Source organism: Thunnus thynnus, chromosome 13, assembly GCF_963924715.1.
Source record: "Thunnus thynnus chromosome 13, fThuThy2.1, whole genome shotgun sequence".
NCBI lineage: Eukaryota > Metazoa > Chordata > Actinopteri > Scombriformes > Scombridae > Thunnus > Thunnus thynnus.
The window spans coordinates 13,629,975-13,646,833 of NC_089529.1; the positions used below are offsets into that span (position 1 = coordinate 13,629,975).

At 40.3% G+C, this 16,859-nt stretch overlaps 1 protein-coding gene across 2 annotated transcripts; it reads right to left on the minus strand.

Annotated features, from left to right (window-relative positions):
- Window positions 1-2,124: 2,124 nt before the first annotated feature.
- On the minus strand, window positions 2,125-14,846 carry slc43a2b (solute carrier family 43 member 2b). 2 transcript variants are annotated; one of them, XM_067608139.1, is made up of 15 exons: window positions 14,768-14,846; window positions 13,494-13,784; window positions 10,576-10,876; window positions 10,401-10,456; window positions 10,211-10,287; window positions 7,851-7,943; window positions 7,296-7,429; window positions 6,607-6,803; window positions 6,321-6,464; window positions 6,173-6,190; window positions 5,413-5,545; window positions 4,658-4,787; window positions 4,168-4,241; window positions 3,929-4,052; window positions 2,125-3,820 (listed from the first exon to the last, which is right to left on the minus strand). In XM_067608139.1, exons 2-15 carry the CDS (start codon window positions 13,651-13,653, stop codon window positions 3,659-3,661), a joined length of 1,803 nt encoding a protein of 600 aa, XP_067464240.1. In that variant the 5' UTR covers window positions 13,654-13,784; window positions 14,768-14,846; the 3' UTR covers window positions 2,125-3,658. The 2 variants fall into 2 exon arrangements, with proteins under 2 accessions (XP_067464240.1, XP_067464241.1); XM_067608140.1 differs by lacking the exon at window positions 6,173-6,190.
- Window positions 14,847-16,859: the final 2,013 nt, after the last annotated feature.

Sequence of the window (16,859 nt, forward strand, 5' to 3'; positions counted from 1 at the left end):
AGGGGCCACAAACTGCTATGGATTTATCATGATATTTAGATATGAAACATAAAATTATGTTAATATTCTAACTCGTCATACCCTGAAATTACTTACAAAAGGGCACCAAAACACATTCAATTGTCACTTTGCGACCACTGCGCACCTCTCGACCATGGATGTACAAAATTATACGACCTTGTTGTTATTACTGTATTATAAGATCTTATATTACACCCATGCTTTTGACTCATATGTTGCTAAAGACAGAAACTTCCTCGGGTAATGTGTAATTCAACACACATTACGCACTGAAACAGAGTTATCACAAAAAATGAGAGGAAAAGCAAAGCAATCACTGTAAGAGTCCTGAAGGTAATCTGCTTTTCTGTTGCTCCCCTGAAACTACTAGCGGGACCACAGTTACTAACATTTTCCTGTCACATCTAATCACTTGTTAGATGATGGGAGCACTGACCCTCTTCCCCTCCAAGCCCTCATGAAAACAGACAAAGAGAATGATGATAATATATGAAAAGACTGCATTCAAGGAGGAGTCAGCTAGCAGCCTATAAGAAAAGAAAACTGCTTTCAGGACAGAAAGCAAGAAGGCAAGCAAGGAAGACAATGTGCAGCACCATGCTGAAACAGAGGAAAAACCTGGTAAATAATTGCAATTATAGAAATCATCAACCTCCTTAATACCATACGTTGAAAAGTAACCAAGTACATTTACTCAAGTATTATGCTTACAGTTATGAAGTACAGTACATGTACTTTAATATTTCCATTTTATGCAGTTGTTTACTTCAACTCCACTTCTACCAGGTGGGATTCAGGTCCTTCTTTTTCAGAGGGAAACACTTTACTCGTCATTCTACTACATTTATCTGACAGCTAGTTACAGGTTACGTTATGTTACAGATTAAGATTTTACACAAAAAATATCATGATGAACAACAAATAAAATGTGATGAGTTATTATAGATTAAACTATCCAGCAGTTTATAAAGCAATTAACATGAGCTCCACCTTGAACAGATGCTAAGTAAGTGTAAGTACTGTACATTGTCCTAATAATACTTCTGCACTTTTACCTGAGTACATTTTTGAATGCAGGACTTTTACTTTTAACAGGCAATGTTTAGTGTGATATTAATAATTTAAATAGGCTACTTCTTCTACCATCACCAATACAAACATTCTCAATTAGACAAAGGGTGAAAATAAGGCACAAAGGAGGCCCCATGTGTGAGTTTGCCTAGGGCCCCAAAATCACTAAATCCGCCCCTGGTGACAAGAGGGGCCGAGGTGTCAAGTGATAACCATCTGCTGGGGTGTTGTATCAGATGGCAGAGCACAGTGCTGAACAACAGACCTGCTAAAACGAAACATGCTGTATAGTGAGAGTGTTTCCCGGGAACATCTGGTAGAAAAACACTGATCAGAATTACTTTTAATCTCACCTCCGAACAAACTTCCTGGTTGGACATTTAGCTAGGAGACACCTGTACTTAAACACTGTTGTTACAGCAGTATATTGTTTTGAATGAGTTTTTCTGGATAAATCAGACACATTTTACATATACAGAACTTTGCTATGTATGTTGAAAACAAAAATCAGCCTCAGAACTGAAGATCGGAACGTCTGTATCAATTTTTGCAGGTTTGGGTTAAATATTAGGTAAATTTGTTTCTGTTCATCGTCAGTGTGGTTGAAATTTTGCTGTTTGTGTACCAGATAAGAAGAAGCTGTGTCACTTAACTATGATTCAGGTATAATTAGGCCTAAAAGACCAAAATTTACCTTGGCTTCTGCATCCTCAGAGGTGGTCCTTAGAAACAAGCTGTTAATACTGACCTCTGCTGGTTAGTTGCAGAACAACCTAAAACTCCATGTATTGCAAGCATTTTCAATGTTGTTTTTTTTTTTTTTTTTTTACACTTTTTCTAAAATGATACCCCATTTTTTTATACCTAAGAACAAAAAACATCAGACACAGACACAATCAGCAAAAAAATCTATTGCAAAAGGGAAAAAAAAGTGAGTTAAAAAGCTTTCTGTGACCAGGTAACGGTACAGTTACACAGAAACATAAAGCAGCCTCGTAAACAGTGAAAAAAATACATGAACAAGTACAACCATTCAAACAAATCAACACATCTTTATTAAACACCATGAATTCTTCAATATCCAAACATGAATGCCTGCATAACAAAACATCTCTACATTATCTTCAGTGACATAAGAAAGAGCTCTACGCGAACAACACAGTATATGATCGGATATACGTGTGGTTGCTGGCATAGTGCAATTTAAATACATCATGAAATTTGTGTAAAACAAAATAAATACATTTATGAAGGTAGGAGGAGGAGCTCAAAAATTAAAGTGGGACTATTTCTCAAGAGGGGCATCAGGAGAGAAGTGCTGAAATGAGCGGGTGTGGGATGTGTGTGAAATTGAAAGGGATTAACAGGGTTTAAAGTGCTGAATTTCTCTCAACAGTAGGTAGATAGACTGAATAAAATATTGACTTTTACACAATGATGATATCTTATGGATAAACTTGGGAGAAGATTACAGTAAGTATCTAAATGTTAAAATAAAAACCCTTGATGTATAAATGGTATTACCATGTAATGCGAAGGGGAGACTGTTAAGCAGAATATGCTGCCTAATCTTCTCTTTCGCATGAAGGTATATTCAAAAGGCACATCTGGTAAAGTATAAAAACTAAAGAAAGCAGGAAACAAAATAAATATTCTAAACAAACATGGACATTTTCTTTTTACACATACTGCAGTTTGTTTGATGTCTCTTACAGAAGAAAGTAAAAGCCTCAAAAACTCTGCCATACACTACGGTATATTCTATGCTACAGTAGTTTTACACTGTAATAAGCTTCCTAAATAAAATAAAAAAATCCAATTAATCATGACAGTCTTTTCTATTCGCCCGAGAAACATCAGCAATATGGCCCTTCTCTCCTCCCCGTCACTCATTAATGCCATTTAGTCCACACTTACCTTACACCATTTGTCAGAAAATCCAGCTGATGGATACATAGGTAGCACCATGTAATGGGATTCAAAATAAGGATGATTTAAAGTCAACACATTAAACACACAACAAAAAAACTCATAATAATGGACTCACTTGTTGTGAGAGTGACTTTTAGCAGTTTTGCTGGTTTCACACTTGGAAATTTGTGGGATAAACAAGCTCTGTTTTCCCATTTTCTGCTCATATGGGGGAATATTAGAGCAGTTTTATGAGCTGCACTAATGTGCCACTCCACAGAGGAGGGAATAAAAAGAGAAGTCAGAGGATTTGGGGGAATGCAGAGGGCTGATGCCTCTTTCCTTTCACAGTCTTTCCTCTCTCTTGTTCTTCTTTTCCCTTCAACGTTTCATTTTCCCCTCAGCGACTGTCCAATGGACTTGTTTCCATGACAACAACAGCATCAGTTTATCTTGGTGGGATTTTAGGAAAAAAAATGGATGTGGCAGTCTGTTTTGTATGTGTGTGCTGAATGTTACATGTTAAAATGTGATATTTAAGATTTCAGTTGTCCTCATGTGTGCTTGTGTATGCGTGTATCACTGCATTTGCCAATGTTTCTCAGTAAGGAATCTTTCTTTCATTCTCTGTTTCGTTTCTCTGCATCACTTCTCTCTAGACAAAGGCCTCAGGGATGTCGCAGCCGTTGATTTTGATGTAGATCTTAGCGTTGTTTTCATTCTGCTGTTGCTCTTTGTAGAGCATCCGTCGGTACCAGACCAGGTAGAGAGGCAGCAAGAAGCCCAGCATACTGACAGCGAGGAGTCCGATATTGACCTGGAGGACAAAACCAGAATTAGCCATGCTTGAGGGTTTAATTTGTGTGTCTGTGTTTATTTTTGAGTGTGTGTGTGTGTGTGTGTGTGTGTGTGTGTGTATACATACCCAGAGTGGGTCTCCCTTGAGGGGTCCCATCATAGCCAGAAACAGGGGTTGCTGCAGTAGAGAAAATACAGCACTGACCAGAGACTGCATGCCTGTTAAACTGCCAAACTGGGAGGAGGGATACCTGGAGAAACAGAAGACTTAGATTTAGTCTTTCAGTTTGAACCTGCATCCACATACAGAGGACCAAGATGGTGTCAATGTGTGTGTTGTGAGTTTCGAGGTACAATAAAACTTACACGGCAGCATAGAGACCACCGACAGCAGAGTGGATGAATCCTCTCACCACGGTGTGTAGGACAAATGACACAATCTGAGGAAAGATAGAGCAGAGTAGATCCATACAAATCAAACAGCCGTAAACAGATGTTGGTAAAGAATTAAAAAGAATAAAATGTACAAATAAGGTAATAATTTCTCCAACATGACAAACAGAAAAGCAGTAAAGGTCTTTATCCTAATCTCACAAAGGTGCAGGTGGAAGTACATGTCCTGTTTCATTCTACCACTACACTTGGGAAAGTTGATACTGCAATTACACACAGAGATGATGTTAATCATGTTGGCTTTTACGTAACTGGCAGTCAGCAGCCCGTAAAAAGAGGCTAATCAGTAACTTTTTAAGACAAAAAAAAAACAGCATAAAGACCCACTGATGACTTTGCTAGCAAGTCATGTGTTTCCCTCAAGTACAAGAAGGCCTGTGTGTATCTGAAGTTGACCACTCACCTGCACAGGAAGATTGGGCACAAGGCAAGTGATCCCAAATCCCACTAAAAGGAGGTTTGTGAGGACAAATGCTCGCAGGGCATTGGTCACCTTCTGGATCTTTTTGTCTCTCTTCTTCTTTGGCTCACCCCTAGTGGTTAAAAGCAAAAAGCAGGTCAGATTATCAGGTACTGACATCGCAGCTCTATCTAACAATATAGGCTCATTTCTATTCATCACACTAGCGAGTAAACAATACAGTAATGCCTGTATGGGAAGGGGTTAACCTATAAGAACCCGGACCCATTTCTCCTTAAAGGAAAATTATTGGGAATATAAAACAGACCAAATGGACCACAAGGAGAACATTTCTGAATTTTTTTTTGAAATTCTACCTTTCCCTAACTTGATTTATATCAATTTGTTCAAGAAATGTGGTCAGAACAGGTTAAATGTAATACAGGACATCTTATTAAAGCATCAGAATTGTTAAATGAGTTGAAACCTACCTTTAGTAACAAAAAACAAGCTTTTTAAAATTAGCTAATTCTGTCACATTTGCTGACCAGGCACACTGCCATTTTGGAAGTGATGTCATGGGTACACAGATTCACACATTGTCACATGACTGTACCAGGATGTTCAGTAGATGTCACTTAAGGACTTCATGAGTTAAAATCAAGGATAAAGCTGTCTAAGGAATTTTCCAGAACATTGAAAGGGTTGGTGACACCTGTGTCACCATGGGTTCTTATGGGTTAAGTAACTTGACTCACTTGCTGCAGGGATCCTTTGTGTCCTCTCCTTCATCACAGTCCTTCAACTTCCAGTCCATGATCTGACCAATCACGGGAGTGGTCATCAGGCAAAGCATCTGTAGCACACCGAAGATGGAGGTGTACAGGCCCACTGAAAGAGGGATCAGAAAGAGGACGTCAAGGTGGTAAAAAAGACAAGAATATTAGAAATTGAGAAAAAAATAAGAAGAGGGTTGGGGGTTTACATGGAAGGATGGAGGGATGACAGCAATGGACAGTTCAAGACCTTTCTACCTGGTTAATGACTATGATGGTACAGTTAATTATTAGTCCTAGTGAGAAGTAAAGCCATATTGAGTGAAACAACAGTGGATACAGAAAAAAATGGCTGAGTCAATATGATGCCATTGAGAGGACATTTATGGCCAGGTAAGTAATGATAAATGAAATGTGAAACTACTCATGTGATGTGTACTCTTTGCTGATGCTGAGGGGCAAAGTTAGTTAATGAGTAAAACAAATTGTGGACTTGCGGCTTCAGTTTAAAGCTGAATGACAGCTGAAGGACTGAGGTATTGACATGGACAACAGTCAAGGTGAAATCATGAAATAACACTAGCTACAAAAAAAAGCTAGAGATTAGAGGTAGTGGATGTATTAGATTATGATGGAAAACCCATACAAGGCTAGAGGTTAAATTCTAGTTGTTGTCAGCTTGAAAGTTAACAGTCTAATGCTTCACTAATCTATTGATACAACTATAGGGTTTCAGTCTTACCAAGTTCCATTCTCTCCACTGAAAATTCAATTAAAATCAAGTAAGTTCATGAATCCAAATTAAATTAATCCAAAAATTAAACACGAAAAGTTTTCATGTTCTACACACAGACAGAAACATACTCAGAACCAAATTCAGCGGCACAGACCTTTGTTGAGGTCTCCATCACTGAGCGACTCCAGGACGCTGTTCATGGCCCCCATGTAGAACAAGAGACGCAGCTGAGTGACAGACATGGTCACCAGACTGAGTATGAAGATGGTGCTGCTGATAGTTTTCAAGAACGACTGGGCTGCAGAGAAGAACAGAAAAGAGAGAGCTAAATGATGTGTCTGTGTGCGTTAGAGTGAGAAGCAGAAAAAGAAGGGGGTCATCCTCTACTAACATCCTGACTATGAATTCACATTTAGAGCTTTTGAATGTTACATTCTTACACTCTTCTTGTGACTTGCAGTCCATTTCCAGGTCCATGGTGGATAGGCAGAGTTTGTGGCCGTCCTTAGTGGCTAGCTCCTTCTGCTTCAGGCTGTTGCCCACACTGAGGCGACGGCCCACTGTGGTCACTTGGCGGTAGAACTGCTTCCCTGTGATTTTGTGGTCAAAGCCCAGCCAGTTGAACTTAATCTTCACACTGAGAAAGCAGAGGAGGGGAGCGGGATGAAATTTGGTTGACATTTCTATGGTTGTGTTTGCCATTCATGCTAAAAAAGGAAGATTATGACTTCCTCTGGTGGTAATGTTCAGATCCTACAAGTCCTACACTTATCAGTCTGGCAGAAAAATTATCTGCTGAACAAGCAAGTCGAAACCATCATTTTAATTAATAAGGATTTACAACAGGGAATAGTTTTTTTGCAAGCACAATCATCAGCAGGCAGACTTTGACCTGGAATTTCACCTAGCATTACACTGTGCATTTTTTATATTACATAACAATGTCTGTGGGGATGACTACCTCATGTACTTTGGAACTTACAAGTGACTGCTATTACTTCATTAGTACAAATACTAATACCAAAACTTATTTTCAACTTCATTATCATCAGTGAGCATATATTTGTACATGTGGGACTTTTGCTGTGCATGGTATCTGTTTGTCACTGTGTGTATCTGTGGTACTGACGTGTAGTCCATGTCATCTGGTCCTGGGAACGGTTCCAGTGGCCAGTTGAAGAAGCAGTTTACGAAGACCAGTGCAGCACATGCAGCCCACACCACCAGAATAGTGATGAAAGGTACGCCAAAGTCGTAGATCACCTGTGCACAAAACAGTATGACAAATAAATACAAAATACAAAAAACAGATATAAATCAAAAGAGTGAATAACCCTGCCAAGGCTGCACAATCCTCTGAATTTGTTGATTAATAATAGAAAACGTTTTAGATCTGCATCAAAATACACTTTGGCAGCCATGATGTTTGGAAAAGACCTAAATGATGGATTGCGCAACACTTTAAGTTACTCACTGGTGGCAATTTAAAATGATCATGTTGCTGTAATGCTATGTAGAGGCCTACAAAGGTTTGCAAGGCTGAATATGGTTGCAATTGCACTTTGAATTCAAGATTACTATGGTAGATGAAAGAAATTGTAGGCATGGAAGATTACATCATGAGAGGAGAAAAAGCTTTTTTGTTGTTTGATGTGTATGTACAGAGGGATTCTCTGTTTGTTACCTTGACACCAGGGAAGGTTACAGCAGAGGAGGCATAGGAGCCAATCATCAGGGCAATGAAGGTGGAACGGAGGTCTCCAAACATGTTAGGCAGCTATAGAGAAAGAGGGACAGATAGAGCAGTTAGCCTTTGAGTTAATCACATCATTGCAACCTGCTTCAAGTGTAGCTTTTTTAAGCTTTAAAGTTAAGTTTCTTGTGCTAACCTGCATTTTTACAAATATAACAAGATTCTGTATATACTCATTGTAAATGTAAGTATAAAGGTTAAACCATCCACTGCCCAGATCATGGTGATCTCAGCTGCACTGCAGTTGCTCTATGCTTGAGGCTGAGGACAGATTGGGGACACTATGAGGATGGTGCCCACTGACAGTGGGGTCAGAGTGGACAGTGTGAACCAATTAGCGAGCAGACATGCCTCTCCAGACAGAACATCAGAGAAAATGAAACACAACAAAGTGACTTGGTACACCAGTAAAAGCAATATCAAACAGCATCACGTAACATACACACAGCTGTCCAACACACCACACAAACGCAGCGCCAACAAATTCCTATAGAAGAGGGGGGGGGGGGGGGGGGGGGGGGGGGGTTGACTGAGGTGAGGTGGCATTCAAGGACAAAAGAGATGCATGGAAGACAGAGGATGGGGATAGTTCATTTTCTACCTCTTTTACATACTTTACCCCCCTTTGAGAAAAGAGAAAAGAGAGTGGGGAGAGAAAACAGGAGACAGTGGGTGGCAAAACATCCAAATACAAAGGCATTCACAAGCTGTTCTTTTTTCAAGAGACTGAACAACAACAAGCACATTCAATTACATAAGATTGGGGAAGCAGAGGAAGAGGTATGTGCTTGTGTTTGTCTGTGTTTAATAAATTGAGAAGTATGCACCCAATTTACAGTATTTCCCAACAATATCTTTAGGAGTATTTGGAAAACTGTTCCAATAGATGATTAAACATTACAGATTAATTAACAGCTGCTGGATGAACCTGAAGCGTAAAGGTGACCTGACAACTGACATTGGTAGGGAGCCAGTGGTGGCCACTGAGTAGTACCCAACACCCCTCAGCTTAGAGTAAATGCCTGTAGGTCTGAGGTGGAGTCATGATCAAGGAATCAAGATCAAGGAGCAGCGTAGAGTCTAATGATTAACCCAGCACCAAGGCTTTTAAGTATAGTATATCAGGTTGTGAAGGAGATGGGGTGGGGGGTGAGGGGGATTTAAGGGGAAAAACATGGTTTAATGCACAAACTTATAGGCCTGAAGCCTATAAGAAAAGAACAAACAGAGCCCTAAATCGTGATTTTATTACATCATTCAGGCCAGTGGCAGCAACTGATGAGAGATTTAGGAAGATGCAAGATAGGAGATGTGGTAACAGCCTGTGGTGGAATAGAAAAGGGGCATTTTATTGGAAGATTTAGTGGAGCAGAGCCCCTCTCTCCCTTCTCTAGTGAACAGCATCACCATGGTACAGCCCTAGGCTCCTGTGTGATTCACCGTAGGCTCAGTTGATGACAAAGGGAGGGGATAGGAGGATGAAGAACAGCAGGGAAAGAATGCAGAGGAATGGTGAGGGGTTGACCCTGTGAACTCTGTGAATCCTAAAGAGCATCGGTTGTCTCTGTGTCTGTGTGTAGTTCTGCACAATCTTAATCCTAAAGGGCCAGTTATGAAAGAAAAAGAATGGGAGAATGATGGTGAGGTTTTCATGATAATGCGTCTGTTTGTTGTTTTTTCTTATTAGCTTGACACACATTGTGAAGCTGCAAATTAGAGCTGTAGCTCTTCTTTGCTGCCTCATTTCTCCCTTTTTGAGAGGATGCATTGCTTGAGAACATTAGTTTCCAAGTATTAATTCATGTAACTAGCGTCTATTTCTGCATTTACATGAAGTACATATTTATGTGTGAGAGAGAAAGACAGAGAGATGAGCAAAAGCCCAACAGTCGCTGTGATGTTCGCGCCGAAGCACAATAATAGAAGCAGTGGAAAGTGATAATGAACCGTTACTTTCTCTCTCTTCTCTTTCCAATCTTCCCCCTCCACTATCCAAAGCTGAGCCCTGTTGTCCGCAGGAACACAGAGTGCAATGTAAGAAGCAAAAAAAACAAAAAAACAAAAAAAAACAAAACAAAACCAACACAGAACAGGAGACAGGGTGGAATGCCAGACAAGAGGAGGGAGGGAAAGAGGGTGAGCAGGAGGGTGAGTCAGAAAACTATTATAACGGTGAGACAAAAGACCTACGAAGATAGAAATTATACATCTGGACAAACATTACGCAGGGCAGGTGCAACGGCTCTGCAGCGGGAACATTACAAAGCACACACAACCACGCACGCACTTACTGTGAGAGAGGTGAAGGTCATGCACATGCCCCCGAAGCCGTTGAAAGTCAGGGCAATAAAGATAAGGACAGAGAGTTCTGCAAATGACAGATGTTAGATTGTGAAGTCTGTCAACAATCAAACTACTGTAGACTGTTCCAAATATGGTGCAAGAAGGTTTACATGAGTATATATCTTAAAGCGGACTTACCATTTGGTTTGTAGGCTCCATAAGCAATGAGTAGACAGGACAATGCAAAGCATGTGCTGAAAATAGATAATCATGTCAACCACATCTAATGACAATTTAGGTTTTTTTTAAACTACTTCTTACAGCATTGTTTCACCAAAAATCCATGTTAAGTCTGGATAATCTTCCTGCTCACCTGCCCAGCAGCCGTAGTTTGCGAGGTCCGTATTTATCCATGACAATCCCCAGTGGCAGGGTGATGGCTGAGAGCAGGAAAGAACCGATCGTGAACGCCAGGTTCAGCATCTCATCCTGTTCCTTACAGACCAGCCAGCCGTTCATCCTCAGGAGCCCATCCGTAGGAACCAGGGGCTTCATCTCCACACCATCTCCCAGACCCACTACACCACCCACACTTTCGTAGTAGTCAGCATACTCATCAGGTGTTGGCTGAGGTTGGGACAGATTGTAGCTGGAGCTGTTACCTGCATGTAATTCTTAATAAAAGAAGAAAGAAAATTGTGCTGTGGGTTTTCTATGCATTTTGGAGTGTTCATGTTTTCACTGTTGGGTTCCCAAGGTGGAATGATGTGAATAATCGTATAACTGTGCAAAGTTGAGTTCAACTGTGTGCTCCTGTTCACTGTTTAGTGTATAGGGATGTTGCAGCGTCTTGTCATTCAGAAATGAAATGAAATGTGAAAGTGGCAGTTCTGCTTATTCACAGGATCGTGACAGATCAACACATTGTGACTACTTGTGCAATGAACACGTGCAGAGTTACTGTACGTCTGTGGAAAATCCCCAACTAGAAATAACATTATACTAAAATCAATGGAAGGAAAATAAACTAAATTTCTTCCCTTATAGAGTTTTTATCCATAAAAAGATTAAAATGTCTCAATCTCTCTTTAGAGAAGACATGTGGATTTTATTAGTACACTGAGATACCAGGGATAAAACGTGATAAACCGGCACCGGCAATAAACTTCACATTATCATCAGAACCTGCAAGGAGATAATGTGAAAAGGTACAAAAGTCCAAGAAGAAGTCCAAGTGAGGGGGAGCTTTGATTACTTTGCAGATTCAGCTGATGTTTTCTGGATTATACTGCCTTATGTCAGCCTCACAACGTCTTTGTAGTCACGCGAGGCAAGTATGTGTGTGATATCCCCATGTCAAACACCGTGACGCGCTTCATAACAATGTGCCAAAGCCTTCCTAAAGAAACCAGATCATAACACACCGTGGAGCAAAGCTGAAGGGAGCAGCTGGTTGACAAAGTGTAAGAGCCTGCACATAATATGTGGCGTGTTCACGGTATGTGTTGCAAGAAGATTTGATTGAGTGGGTGAGAAATGTGTGGGAGTCTGTGAATTTCAACAGTGCTAGCATGTTTTACAAAAATGAGAAAGCAGGAGGTGCTTTCATTCAGTTTCCTAATATTCTGTGTAGTTACACACAAAATAATGTTCAATAAAGAGAAATGTATAAAAATTCTTCAGTATGTGTTTTGTTTAACTGTTCGGAAAAATAACTGAAAACTTTCACACTCACGTACTCAATATACAATTTCAATGGAGACCTGTTACCAAAGACCTACCCATATAAAATCAAGCTTGAACCATCTCCAAAAGCCAAATCGACACTGCACCATCATCATCTTTCATCACTTTGCTATCAGTCCTTTGCTCCCTCCCTGTCCTTTATCAACGGACTTTAAACTTCCATATTACCAGTAATAAAACCCTGCTGTGGATTTCTCTGTCCCTCTATCACGTCACATGCCTAAAAAGAGCTGAGCTGGTGTTGCCGTCCTTTCGCTGTTATGTAATCAGAATGAGATAAGGCGGCTGTATCAGAGCTCCAGGAAGTTACCTACAGTCATGGATGCTCAATAGTTACCTCAGTGCTGAGTGCAAACACCTTGCTGGAAAACCGCATCAAAGCTGCAACATTTTTATGACCCCATAAAATGTTGTGCGGTTTAGCAAGTCAAGGCTTGTGCTGCAGAGTGATGCTTAAGATCAAACGAACTGTCAGACAAAATTGCATCACCTGCTTTTGGATGGGGTTGGAGGATTCTGTAAATAGACATTAATAGGAGGACGGTGCCAGACACTCAGAGTTGGATCTACATCTTCCTCCATATCACCTGTCAGATAAATCAATTATCTAAACTCCCAAGGAGACAGGGCAGCTTCTAATGAGAGAGAAAAACTGAATCCAGCCAATAGTCTAGTGTCTGTGGGATCAGCAGTGCTCACCCTAGTCAGGACATAAGGCATGACAAAGTGTCACCCTAGGTCCAAAGGATAAGTCTGGCCTGATACCTCTCTCACATTCCCTTTTGCTTCCTCTTCTCTAAAAGACCTAACTCGAGGCATTGTGTGCATCAGTTCAACCTCGTTTGAACTTACAAAACACAAGGCGCTTGCCTTGCTTTGGTCAAAGTGTGGGACGAGGAAAAAGAGAGAAGTTGGAAAAATGCAAGCTTGCAGAAACCTCCTTTGTTGTCAAGGACAGTTAATCTATAATTGGTTTATGACTTTTTTTCTCAATCATTCTGCTGCCATGTCTTCACTTTAGCTGTAAGCACTGTAGGTTAAAACACTCTAAAGGGCAAGTAGAATGAGATACTCTGTCAAGTTTATGAGACACTGCAGCCTTTCACTCTTTAACTTTGGGCCACTTTGCTTACCTGCAGACCTGCTCCTTTTCCAATTGAACTGATCTGGTTTAATCTCCTGAGTCCTTAAAAACAGCTCATGACCCATTCACAGAAAAACACACAAAAGAGGACAAAAAAGCTGCAGTGTTGAGTTACATCTCTTGAATAAAACCAGTTCCTTCCTTCACCCTCACTCATGACGTTAGTTACTGACTGACAAGGCACCTCTCTTCCCTATTCTTCATTTTAACAGCTGAGTGTTATACTTTTCAAGAGGAAAGGCAGCACATGTCCCAAAATCTACGAGTTCTTTTCCATCAAGGCATATTAGGGCAAAGGTGTGGAGGTATAAAATGGAATGGGTGAGAATTAGGAACTGAAAATGACAACTGTTCGTCCATAATCACTTTGTCAACACAGAAATGTAACAGTTGTGACTTACCTTCCTCATTGCAAAGGTAGGAGTAGAACCCCTCTGACTTGAGCATGATGAGGAGAGATCCCCATCCCAGCAACACAGCAGAGAACAGCAGATTCTCAATGATAGCAGTCACTGCCATCCACCAGCGCCTGGCAAACGCTGTGGCCAGGGTCGGAGGCATGGTTGAGAGAAAGAAGTGAGAGGCAGAGAAAGGTGAAGCCCCAGATGAGAGGAAAGAAAAGAGAGCCAACTGGTAGCACAGAGAGATAGAGATAGAGAGAGCCTCAGGATGAAGGATCACTGATCACTTATCTGTGAAGAGAGAGGCACAAGAGGAAGGGGAGGTTTTATAGTTAGCCTATCACTGAAGTGATCACTGAAGGATAGGAAGGGTCACTTTTGAAAAGATCACGAGATAAAAACACTTAACTTTGAACCTAGCTGAAGATAACTGGCTGCACTGTATGAAATAAAGTGAGAATAAATCTGTGAATTACACATTATGCTCTGTTTGTTTCATAACATTTTTATTAACTGAAAGTTTCCCTTCTATTTAGACACAGAGGAGAAGTAATCGTTATGAAGAACTACACTAACCTATAGTAACAACGAATGGCGAATTATTAACTCTCCTGCCGGTGCAAAGATCATTACATCACTCTGCTTGCTGCTGGGACAAATATCTGACATCACATTATAAGCACTAATAACTGAAGAAGCATCTCATAGTGGCATCACAGAGTCTCTGCTGTTCTGTGGAAAAGGCAAACTGGTCCAAACTGGACTCAAGAGAGAAAAATGGGGCTCTCTCACTGCTCCCTCACCCCAGGGCCCCCACCAACCCCTCTCTCTCTCTCTCTCTGTCCCCTTCTCTCCTGCGCAACCCCTAAATGTCCTCACAGGCCCATCCAACCGCAACTTTTCCTTGCAATTACTGTGGTGCATGCAAAACATAAAGGAGCTGCCAGACAAACAATAAACAAATCAGCTAACAGTCTCTCTCTCTCTCTCTCTCTCTCTCTCTCTCTCTCTCTCTCTCTCACACACACACACACACACATATTCTGTTTATGCACACAAACATAATCTGTTCAACCAGTAAGATAAATGTAAGCATATTTGCAGATCTCATAGAAAATAGCTAAGCAAGTGAACCTATCAGAAATAGAGCCTTTTTTCTGTATCTTTGTCCTTTTTTCATTAAAAAAAACAAAAAAACAAATCTATGCATTATCCATTAATTTTCCTTCACTGCAAATTACTGGAATAACCAGGTAAATGACAAACTTTCTTACCTCTCCAGGCTGTAAGCAGCACCATCCAGCTTCAAACTTCAAACTCCCTGATGTACTGTGGTTGGCTTTAAGTGACCAGTTATCTATGAAGAGCCAGATTTATATCCTCAGACGGTCCTCAGAGGGCGCCCTCTGTTGACCATTGGCTGACTGATATATACACCTCGGCCAACCAGCACTCAACAACACTGTACAAAGGGTTATCACTACATTTATATAACAGGAGCTTGCAATTTAGAGTAAATTTGTAGTGCCATAGACGGTATATACTGTGGTGCTGCATTATAGCTGTAAGCCTGTTAGTCTGTGCTAATAAGACTGAAATACTAGTTTGGTTTTAACAGTCATTGTGCAATGGGAAGTCTGAAAGAGCTTGAACTGGGTAAGTGGAAAGGATTAATCAAGCCAAACAAAGTCTAGTTGAAAACATAATGGACTCCTGCAGATAAGGATGTGTCACTATCAACAGTTTAGTCCAAACTGTCTGGATCAATAACAGGAATTGATGGAGAGCAGGAGTCACACCGGAGCGATGACTCCTCTGTTTCAGTTGTTGCGTAAACTGTTTAAAAACAAAATTACTGTTTACTGGGATGTGATCTGCTGAGGCAGGGGCAGACTTTACCATTAGGTAAGGTAGGCAACTGCCTGGGGCCCCAACTAAAAGGGCTCCAAAGAGCAACAGATTTATTATGATGTTTAGATTTGAAAAACATTTAATTATGTTTCTATTCTAACTCAGTGTAACCCGCAATAACTTACAAAAGGCCCCAAAAGCACTTAAAAAAATATGCAACTGCATACTTACTACATTTGTCTTAAATGTTACTGGTTAAGTTGCAGATTCAGATTTTACTCAGAAAATATAACTATAAAAATATGATGCATTATTATTTAGCATTATATAGTTAGAATTAAAAGCTTCACCTTGCACAGATGTTAGGAAATTTGAAGTACACTGTGCTAATAACATCTCTTTTACTCTTAAATTTTAAGTAAAAATTTGAATGCAAGACTTTAACTGTACTTTTACTGCATGGTATTAACAGTTTTACCATTGATAGTTAATAGTTAATAGTTTACTTTAGAAAAAAGTTTTGAGTACTTTTTCTATCACTGCCAATACCAACATTCCTGGTTAGAGAAGGGATGAAAATGAAGTAAGACAGTTTACCTGGAGCCCCAAAAATTAATAAATCCACACCTGGTCTGAGGTTTGGAGTTTTAGTCACTAATGTGACATGAAAATCATTATTTAAATGCGCTACAGTCATTTCTAATCATCTTGCATAGGAATAATCCTTAATGTTGCATTGATGTGAAGGCAATGTGCCTGCTGATTGTCCCATTTGGCAGGGGCAGTTCGTGGCATAGGCCACATAGGTGGTCGCCAACAGCACCAAATGAATGGTACAGTTATTTATTTTTATTTTTTTTAGTGACAGGTATGCTTGTATAAAGCTTTTAGAAATACACACTTGTTCTCTGTTCTTAAAGATTTTTCCTCTCTTTTTTCCCCATTGTTGTTCATGGGTTTTCATCTGGTTTGTTTTTCAAAGCCTTATTGGTCGGTCATGTCAACTTGCCTTTTTGTCTGGAAGACTGGGAGGATGTTGTCTGGGCTGAAGGTAACACTGTTTCACTTCATTTTAGTGTGAATTCATTTTTGAAGTTCTTGGACTGGAGGTGCTATTATTGCACTCCAGTCTAAATCTATTGGAGCTCCAATCTAAAATCAGGCCTAGAGCACCCACAAAGCCCTGCCATTTATTGTCATGGATATAGCCAAAAATATTGAAACTAGAAGATTTAACCAAGCAAAGCTGAGGTTTAAATGTTGGTCTTTGGCCTTAGGAAATATACAGCTATCTGCTTGAAGTCTCGGAGGGAAATTATTGTTTGTTTGAAAGCAAGGGTTAAATCATCATCATTGGCAGTCAAAAGCTGTTCTGCAAGTTGGAGACAACTGGTTGCCCACTTGCAGTACATTAACACTATGCTGCACTGACCTGTGATCAATATGCAAATAAACCACTGAGTGACCAACAGTGAACCTATCTGATCCTACACTGATATGGTAATTTGTGCTGTT

What these genes read in the sequence shown, in the direction of transcription:
- slc43a2b (XM_067608139.1), bottom strand. Translation starts at nt 13,653, where the DNA reads ATGCCTCCGACCCTGGCCACAGCGTTTGCCAGGCGCTGGTGGATGGCA. An exon ending in TGCCCAATCTTCCTGTGCAG is followed by an intron (nt 4,242 to 4,657) that starts GTGAGTGGTCAA and finishes ATCTTTCCTCAG; the next exon opens with ATTGTGTCATTTGTCCTACA. An exon ending in GGTGGTCTCTATGCTGCCGT is followed by an intron (nt 4,053 to 4,167) that starts GTAAGTTTTATT and finishes CTGTTTCTCCAG; the next exon opens with GTATCCCTCCTCCCAGTTTG.